Consider the following 10262-nt stretch of genomic DNA (forward strand, 5'->3'; position numbering starts at 1 on the left):
AAGATGAACGACAGCTTTATGGGTTTGAAACGACATGAGGGTGAGTACAGTATTTCAGACTATCCCTTCAAGTCTCTGTTTGCAGAATACCACAGAAATCAATATTTTAGTCCTGCAAAATTGTGGGTTTTCTCTTATTACAGCGATTTCTGTTAGCAGACTCACCCTGGCATTATGCCTCTTTTATCTAAAGTGGGAGGCTCCCCCTAGGGGAGGGGTTTTGCAACTGCTTCGACTGATTCACATGTGTTTTTTGATTCACTGTACAACCTGCTCATAAGAGTCATTCATTTGGAAATTGGCTTGCACTGCGCTGTTGATTTTAGTTGAGGCTCAGTGGTTCCCCTGAGTACTAGCGCAGAAAATATTGATGAATTGAGTGCTTAGTATTTTATACGGAAAATGTTTTCAAAATCAGTTGCTCCAAATTATAGTTTTTTTAACCAATTTGGAACAAGAATCGGTTCTTGTTTTCCCAACCATTTGATATTTAACTTGTGAATTTCATGTCAACACAGCAGTTTTGAACCAGCGGGTTTGTATTTATCACACACATTTTTTGTGATTTTTCCAGGAAGCTGATAAACGTCTTTGTGGCAGAATGTGATGTAAAGGATAAACAAAAAGAAGAGTATTGCGCGTGTAGGGGAAGAAAGTGAAGACGAGAGAGATAGAGAATGTAAATTAGACATAAGATAGTGATAAATAACTCTTGCCACTGAATAATGCCCAAGACGTATTCTGCAACTGACTGCCTTGATGCTGCGAGGCTGAATAAAACAGTTTCTGAAGGCTCAGTGTGCCACTGGTGAAGCCATCTCCACCCCTCAAGTTCCCATACACCATCATGTTGTATAGAAAACACATGGAGCTGACTCCAGGGCTGATTCTTCTTGTGCGTTATTCATGAGCTGTATGTTTTTATAGTTGTGTTTATTGATGTAGGCGCTTGAATTATGCTACGGCATAATGCTGCAGTTTGCTGAAAAAAAAGATTGAGAGTAAGGATGGGCTGCAACAGACAGGACGAGAGAGTGAGAAGAGAAGAAAATAGAGACGCTTCATTTCCACCCAATAAGCAGCATTAGAGCTGAACCATGTTTACACAGCCCTCCTCCTCGCTCCGTCTCTCTCTCCCTCTCTTTTTCCTCCATCTGCCCATCACATTTACTGCATTAGTTGGGAGTCTGTGTGCCACATTACTACATGTTATTTATTAGCCTCCTTTCATCTGTTTCCAGTGCAGAAACTACTGTACTCATCTGCAGAGCCATCACTCAATCCCACTGCCTGCTGGGCACGTCTCCTCTCCGTAAACGTGTCATTAATTCATTTGGGGGCTCGCTGCACTCAAGGAGGGTTTACCTGTTCCTCCTCCGGGGCGTCCTTTGAGCTGCGTCGGATTTTGTAGGAGTGAGGCCAAGCTTCACTAGCTTCAAATGACTCAAAGCTAAGCTGTGTGTCATCTTGGAGATCTGGAGCATTTTTTTTCGACCGTCGGACCCAGGGAGGGTTTCTTGAATGAACCCTTGCACAACGACGGCCCGTGCTGAATATTTAAATGCTGATTGTTTAAAAAAAATTAAGTGACCTCATCATATCCGCACATCCCGAGAGGTGCCGCCATCCCAAGGAGAAAGAGCGAGACAGAGAGAGACAAGGAAAGAGGCATGCTATTTATAGAGGCTGTCACAATGCAGGCTGGGAGATGCCTGCTAATGCTGCATGTGACTGTAATTGCCGGAGACAGCACTGTCGTAGTAACCATGTCACCGCAGAGGCAACAAGCTGCTTCAGGTCAAGGCTATGCGGCCCAGGAGCGGATCTGCATCTATAGTGCCGGAAAACATCAAAGTTACATCGGGAAAGCTGGGGAGATGCGAGGAAAAACCCTTTGAGACACACAGAGAATTAATTAAAGGGAAGTAAATGTGCCCGATGCAGTGTCAGCCTGTATAGCAAGGACATACAGCCGTGAGAGAGGGCGAGAAAGCCTCGGGAGACAGAGAGGAAAGACTGTCACTCTCTGGAACATAAATACATGCTTAGATACAAGCCTGGACATTCGGATCAGAGCGGGGAAAAGACAGGGAGAGCAGGCGAGAGAGGAATTAAACAAGCGGCGGATGGTCAGATGAGGAATGAGGATGCCACAGAGGTGGCTGAGCCGTCGACAGGATCAGGCAGTGATGAAGTGATGGAGGAAAGAGGTAGGAGAAGGAGAATAATGGATGAGGACAATAGAAGTGCATTAGTGGAGGTGTGTGCCGAGACTGCTGAGAGAGAGAGAGAGAGAGAGAGAGAGAGAGAACCGCAGAGGGTCGAACCGTGTTAGTGAGGTGACAGCCTCCCCCACCTCTCTCCCTCATTATCAACCTCTCCGTCCATCTTTCTCTCGTTTTCCACCTCCCCTTTAACTACCTCTGTGCCAGCACCAGGGCTGTGTGCCCATTCAGAATTGAATTGAGAATACATTTTAATTGCTGAATTGGAATTGAAGTAGCGAACGGGATGCAAAGATACTTCAAAGTCCCTTTCGGAGAAAAGTCAGTTCATTCGGTGGCCATATTTGCAACGCCTCCGGGCAGCTATTTCAGGCGTGTAAAACCAACTCCTGTCTACAGTGCAAAATCTCAAAAAACTTGTGCCAAACTCACATTTAAATAAAACCTTGACACAAACTGTCCCATAAATGTAGCTTCTTATGCTCAAATAGCACATATTTCAAGTTGGTCCATTGGAATGGGGAAAAAGAACCACCGTTCAGGAGCCACGATTGGCCATCTTTCGTCTGGGACAGCCCAAAAAACTTACAATGTGCACCAGGCATAAGACATCCGTCTAGTGCATGTTTACATAGAAAAACAATGGAAAAGCTACACAGTGGAATACAAAAACGCGTTGTGTGTGAATGGCCCCTTTTACCACCATAGTGTGCGTTGCACTACTTTCTTCCATTCGTAGTAACATGAGTGAATCGTTTTGGTATATATACATTTTAATTGCAATCCGAGGATGAATGTAAGGACGTAAATTATAAGAAAATTTCATTTTTAACTAAGAAAGCAAAGTTGTTAAAGCCTTGTTTTAATAGTTTTATGGTTTTAAAAGCCAATAAATTGATCTACTGAAGTATTTTTATTTCATCATATTTAATAAATTACCTTTTGCAGACCAGGGTAGAAGTACACTTATTTTCCCAGAATGTACAAATGTTTTGATTTTATTAAAATTGGCATTCTGTCATTCCAAATCAAATTCCGCTTTCTGTCAGGTAGGGACAGTTAAATTACAATTACAATTGATTCATTGATTTGGAACCAATTCTTTAATTCTGAATTTAGTGCAAACCTAACTAACACACCAACCCAGCCATTGCCATGCCTTGAGCACACATCATTTTTGCAACAAGATAGAGTATGCATGCGCTCTGCTTTAATTACAATAGTCATTTAGGCGAGAGTGCTTAATCATTTAGTTAAAGCACTTGCCATTCGGTCTCAGCTTTCACAAACAAGTTGGGTGTCTCTCAATCTTCCCACAGCAGTTCACTTATTATCTCCTCTTCCTCATTGCGCTCTCTCTCTCTCTCTCTCTCTCTCTCTCTCTCTCTCTCTCTCTCTCTCTCTCTCTCTCTCTCTCTCTCTCTCTCTCTCTCTCTCTCTCTCTCTATCTATCTATCTCTATCTCTCTCTCTCTCTCTCCCAATGCGGGTAACTGTCGTTTATCCAGGATCTCATCCAGGGGGAATATAAACTACCTGTCAGCGAGCATCTTTCTGCCAAATTCATATCTGAAAGGAAAACAAAAGCGGGCCGAGGTCAGAGAGATCTTTTTTAAATTATTCATAAGCAGCTCTTCCTTTGGCCACCGTCTTCAGCTCCTGTCGCATGCTTTGTACCGCCCGCACTGCCAACAAGGGCATCTGTCATGCCTTTAAAATAAAGGGGAGGCAATGAAGAGGGGAAACAACCAGATTTTTGAAACATTATTGATTTACAGTGACACTGTTTATGTTTTGCTTTCATTTGTCCTTTCTACCTGTCTGAAGAGGACCGCTGTGTTTTTTTTTTCTTTTTCTTTCCACCATTGGGAGTCATAAAGCCCATGAATGTTTAATTTTTCAAGATCTCTATTGGCCCATATTTGTGCTTTTATTTATAGTCTGCATAATTGAGCCACATCAACTTAGTCATTTGGAGCATGGCTTTTGGGGTCTAGGGTCTAAAAAATATGGACGTAGTGTCCGTGACGTCACCCGTATGTTTTTGAAGCCCAAAGTGGGCGGAGCCGGCCTTCGCCATCTTGGTAGCGCGCGTCACTCCCGGATAAACGAAAATGTGCTAAGAGTTGAGATTAGCTGAGGTTGACGTGGCGGCTAACAGACAGCAGACAATCCACCTGTCACTCAAGTGGCCACGCCCTTAATTATGCAGAACTTTAAGGCTTAATATAATTTAAATGGATGAGTTATAAAAAAAATGCACCTCCCTCACAGTTGTCATGAAGGGCAAAATGGGCTATATAGACCAAAACCACTTTTTGCACCAGGCTGTAAACACGTTTTTTTTCTGCTGTTAAGTTGGGCATTTTAACATGGGGTTCTATGGGATTGACTCTCTTTTGGAGCCTGTCTCTAGCGGCCAGTCGATGAATTGCAGTTTAAGTCACTTCCGTGTGGGTTTCAAGAGAGTGACAGGAAGGTTGCCGCTTGTTTAGGATAAAAATACATTAAATTCTCTCTGTTTCTTGCACTTTTTTCCCCATACTTCTCTCTTTTTCCCTTCTTTACTCTCACTCAGAAGCAGTTAGCCACATTGGGCTTGGTAGACGCGTGGAACGAGACGTCAGCTGATTTCTCCACCGCATCAAGCATGGGACGGGGGAAGCTCCACTTGGGAGCCGTGCTTCACTGGACGTCCCTTGAACTGGCCCCTGAATCTGGCAGCATCGACGGTATGCTTGAGGATGAGGACGTGGAGAAGCCAAAAACCTTCTATGCGGATCATTCCTTCATTATACTAGTCAGGGACAACAGCACTGGTGCATTGCTCATGATAGGTGCTCTGGACCACACTGACAGCCCTGCAATTCACGACGAGCTGTAGAGCCAAATATACTTCACCTTCTGCCACTGACAGTCCGCTGAAGAGCCAAAATGGCTGACCTACAGGTATTGACAATAAACTGACCCACTTATCCACTGCAAATCCACTGTCTTTTATCTGTTGTTCTTGTGTTATGTGCTGACGCGTTACATTTGACTTGTTTTACAGATATGAAAGAGCTTAGAATAGGTTGTAATTAAACTGATGTGTAGGAGAGCACAGAATCTGCGCCCACAGAATTATACCTCGGGTTTCTACAGAATTTGAAAGTCTTTTATGCAAGTTCAATGCATCTCTTTTTTTGTTTATAAAAGATAAAACTGTCAGCTGCCATTATGAGTGAAGTAGTCCCAGATCTGTTAAAAGAGGGGCAAGAGATTTTAATTTTGCATGTGGATTTCTGTATATTTTTTTAAACCTTGCTTTCATCTAGCATTCCCTTATACTTTAATTGTATAATACTGTTGAATATATATTTTTTATCAAATCTATAGATAACAAATCTATACTTTTAATTATTAGTAATTGCCTAAAATAGTTTTTTTTTGTATGTTTTAATTTTTAAATTTTTGTATACATTTGTTTTAATCTGAAATATCTTTTATTTATCAGTTATCATATCTATAACATTAAAGTAATGATCTGCTTATCAGCATCGGTCAAAATACCGCACATCCCTAGTTTGCAGCTTGTTGTATGAAAACAAACGGTGCAATTGCACAAACTGAATGTTTAAAAAATGCATTGTTTATCCTTGATTATGTAGTCAAGGAATTATTCAAGCTATCAAACAACAAAAAGACAGACTTGATTGTGAAACATCAACTATAAACAAAATATCTTCTAGCCTATTTTGTGTTCCTCAACAATGTTTGATTTTGGTCAAATTTAATGGAATTAAATTGAATTTAAAGTGCCCCTATTATGCTATTTTAAAGTTTCCTAATGTTGTTTTGAGTCTCCAATCACAACAGACTGAGCTGTCTGGCCAATCAGAGCAAAGTAGCTCGATTTAGAGAGATTGATTCATCTGATGAGTCTACCGTGTATACTGTATGTTGTGTGCGTGTCGAAAACAAAAAAAACGCCCATAACCGTAACAACGCCAGCTCTGCGTGTCCTGAGGCTTCCTACACCGTAAACTAATCACAGTAACGAACAATGACGTTGATTTTACCATATCAATCCGAGTGCGAGTCCAATGAGGAAACATTGAACTATTCATTCAACTCGAACCTCCATCGCAAGGACGACTCGAGCAGGACGTGTCTCAGTGATACACTACTCAGTTTGAGGTACATTATGAGATGTTGCAACTGTAATTCCTCACCATCAGCAATAACAAAATGCATGTCCATCAATAAACCGATTAGTTTACTTGTATTCATTTATTGACTGAGTATGTTTCTAATATGTTGCGGTGAACATGTGGAAACTGTATCAATAACAGTGCATGTATACATTAGCCGAGCTCTAGCGTGAATGACTGATGTAACATAAACGTTGGTAAAACAAATCTTGCTCCATGCTTAATCTTTCCTCAAAGTAGAGAACGACAGACACTCTGCATTAATAGACAGTTTTAGGTAATAATGGCCCACAACTGATTAGCAGAAGTATTTCAGTAAGACAGTGATAATGTGGGTTAACCAGTTTGCAGGAGGTTTGCGAATCCTGGATTGAACTCAGAGATTTGAGAAGCAGTCGTCAGTAAAATAAAACACAGCAAAAGTTTAGGATTATACTGCTGTGGTATCGTGGTAAAGGTGGATTTTATCCACTGATTCTTTGTCTTTACCTTCACATTGTAGAGCACAGCTTCTTCTCGACATGATGCTGTCCAGTATCCACAGGAATCAGCTGCAGTGTTTGAGGGGGTTCGAGTTTTCCCTGGTGTCTGCGTGCGCAATAAGTGGGCGGGCAATATGCTAATGTTTCGCCTTGACGTCACAACAAAATGGCTTAACGTATGACTTGTTTGAAAAAAAAGTCTTACTTTTGAAAGACAATAACTTTATATGAGGTGCACTTTCAGATTTAAAACTTTGCAGGGTGTTTTCATTCACTTAGAGCTACAGTATGTTACACACTACATGAAAAAATCCATAATAGGGGCACTTTAAGGACGCTGCGAGTGTGACAGCTGCTTCGCTTCACTGCCATTCAAAAATCCTCTGCTGTGGCCTCATGGGATATTAGTGTCCATCGTATGCACACTTCAGAATCTCACTTGAGAAATACTTTTTGAGTATTGTGAATGCGAACATACTACTTTTTTCGCCTACTATATAGTAGGGAAGTATGTGCTTTCGGAAGCAGTCTCTGTTTTTTTTCTGCAGTGTCACACTAGTTAGCCCTACCCAGTGAAATCTCACTGGTCCAAAATCCTGTTTGCAGATTCTGTGTGGGCATAATGATATAGTTAGATTTAAAATACCCTGTTTGAAGTGTCAGTTTGTGCACTTGTACAGTGCATGCGTTCCTGTGTCTGCGAGCCATTCACTGCAGAGACACTGACTGGCAGCAACACTCACAGTGATAGACGTGCACTGCGATGAGATCGTCAGTGGGAAGCTCTGGAGCCAGTGTGGTGGGTGTCAACTACACTCATATCGACACACTGACACAACTCATTCCCCACTGTGACTGTAAGGAAACCCACCATGGTGACAGCCGAGTGAACACATGCTGAGATACTGGAAAAGACACACCACAGACTCTTACACTGCAACGCAAAATGACTCCAACCACTGTAAACATGTAAACTCTTCTGGGCCCTATCTTGCACCCAGCGCAAATTACTTTGTACGCCGACGCATGTATCATTCCTATTTTGCACCCGACGCACAGCGGACTTCTCCCTCCACAGACGCACGTCGGTAAATTAGGGAATGAACTTGCGCTCGGGCGGTTCAGCGAAAAGAGGAGGCGTGTTCCGGTGCAAACGTTCCCTGGTGCTATTTTGCAGTTTCAGAAAACAATTCCGCCACTGACCAGGAAAAGCCTAGTCTAAAGACAGTGACGCGTTATTCAGATGCTATTTTAAGGGCGCATGCTTGACCATAATGTAGCGTGTGCACAACACCATACACTTTGCTTCTCTAATCTACACAGACGCAGCAGTTCCCATTTTTGCAAACCATAAATAATTACAAGGAAAAATATTACCACACGAGGGAAATCATTGTGGTGTCCAAGATGTGAAAAAATAGGCATAAATCTAGCTTACACATTTACCCAAATTATTCAGGCTAATTGTAGTAATGACGGATCAAACCTGTTTGATCAATAGTGGCAAGACACATCGGTATATAAGGACATCTGACAAAAGTTGTCCGTCAAGAACCAGGAAACTAAATTCTGAAGACTGCGAAATCACCGTTACCATCATGTAAGTTGCGTGCGCTGGCAAACCCGCCGTTATAATAGCAATCCGCCATGGAACAAGCACGCCTGCTCTTAAAGGGAATGTGAGATGAAGCTCCGATTGGTTTATTGCACGTTGAATGATTATGGCTTACATCTTATGAAAACTTTTTCACAATATTCTAATTTTGAATTTGGGGTTTTCATAAGCTGTAAGCCATAATCATCGAAATTATAACAAATAAAGGCTTGAAATATCTCACTTTGCATGTAATGAGTATATTAGTTTCACCTTTTAAGTTGAATTACTGAAATAAATAATAACTTTTGCACGATATTCAAATATTTCGAGTTTCACCTGTATAAAATACCATACCAATACTCAAAATACCATTATTTTTAGTATAAAAAAACTTTACTGTCCTGCTACATGGATATATTTACATACTGTGATATGATGATATAGCAAAATCTCTTAACCATAGACACTAATCGCCACGAGGCTCTGAAACAAGAAGGTTGCCGTTTTCTCTGTATCATCTCTTTCTTAATTTCTCCCAGTGTAGCTGACTCATCTTCCTGGACAAGCGTACCCGAGCAGATCAGCAGATCAGGGACTCCAGAAGAGCACGGGCTAAGCTGGCAGCGCCACCCCCCGCCCCGGGATCACTCTCTCAGGGAGCCAGATCACTCACCCGGGCTGTTATTGATGGGATAGGCTTAATGCTAATGGCGCTAATGACTCGAGACTGCCGTCAACAACGCAGACAGATGATAAACCTTTTAATCTTTTAATGCCTGCCCCAATCAATGGAGGCCACGGCCGTACCACTTCATGCCAGTTAAACGCTGTGACAAATCATGCCATAAATTAAGAATTTACATGTTGATTTTACAACACAGGACTTAGTATTTGTTGACTTTTTAATGCAACTGCTGTGGTAGAAGGGAAAGCTGTGCATGACTGGGGAAAAATGTCCGTATTGTAAAGTAGTGCTTGTAATATGGCTTCGGGTTATAGTGCTGCATTCAATATACTGAGTGCACCCAAAAATTAAATAAATACATAAATAACCCAAGCAAGATAAAATGTAATATCTTAAGCCAATAAAGCTGTTTGCAAGGCGGGTTTACAAGGCTATAAGGCTTTTAATGTTTCAATGAGCGTATTAATCAGCTTCCATTTTACGCGGCGCTTTATTCATTTAAATTCTCCTGAGTGGAAACCTCTCAAAGAAACATAAAACGAAAAACAGAATAACTATGTTATAAAAATGGCCAAAGTACTGTATCCTTATCCAACCCCTGTCCAATAATTACATGAGCGACTGGTCCACGAATATTAAAAGTAGCTGTGATATTGGAAGCGTCAGGCCTTTTAAGCGTGGACGCTAATTAAGGGCCACTGGAAAAAGTGGGATGTTCGGTGGCACGGCGGATTTTCATCCTCTCAGCCAATACCGCACATAAACACGAACCGTCCGTTTCGTCCCTCCGCAAATGAATTATTGAGGAATAAAAGAAACGAGTGGGAGAAAAAAGAATCCCCTTTTTGCCATTAATCTTGAAAAAAGAGTGTCCCTACACGGCCATGTTTTATTAAAAGCTTTGAGGGCAGTTTTATTTGATTACCTCAGAATGCTTCGCTTCCCCGCACTGGAAACACATTTTTAGAGGGCTATTATTTTTACAGACCGACTGTGTTTGGGGATAAAAGGGGGTTATGAAAGGGCATTATTCCATTCTTTTAGATGGAAAAAAGTGTAAATGCATTGTACATTTGTCCGC

The 10262-nt window shown here is 41.6% G+C and overlaps 1 protein-coding gene across 9 annotated transcripts in view; it reads left to right on the plus strand.

The window, feature by feature from the left end:
* The window catches only part of serpinh2 (serine (or cysteine) peptidase inhibitor, clade H, member 2), a 50624-nt gene extending 40991 nt beyond the window's left edge, over positions 1-9633 (plus strand). For 6 of the 9 annotated variants that reach the window (XM_079584552.1, XM_079584553.1, XM_079584554.1 and 3 more), the window contains one exon: positions 4803-6472. In XM_079584552.1, the coding sequence (XP_079440678.1) occupies positions 4803-5108 (306 nt within the window). In that variant the 3' untranslated portion in view covers positions 5109-6472. Of the gene's footprint in view, positions 1-4802; positions 6473-9035 lie in introns of those variants that run through there. The other 3 variants (XM_079584557.1, XM_079584558.1, XR_013794442.1) reach the window with 2 other exon arrangements.
* Positions 9634-10262: the final 629 nt, after the last annotated feature.

Source organism: Phoxinus phoxinus (genome assembly GCF_949152265.1).
Source record: "Phoxinus phoxinus genome assembly, chromosome: 2".
Classification (NCBI taxonomy): Eukaryota; Metazoa; Chordata; class Actinopteri; order Cypriniformes; family Leuciscidae; genus Phoxinus; species Phoxinus phoxinus.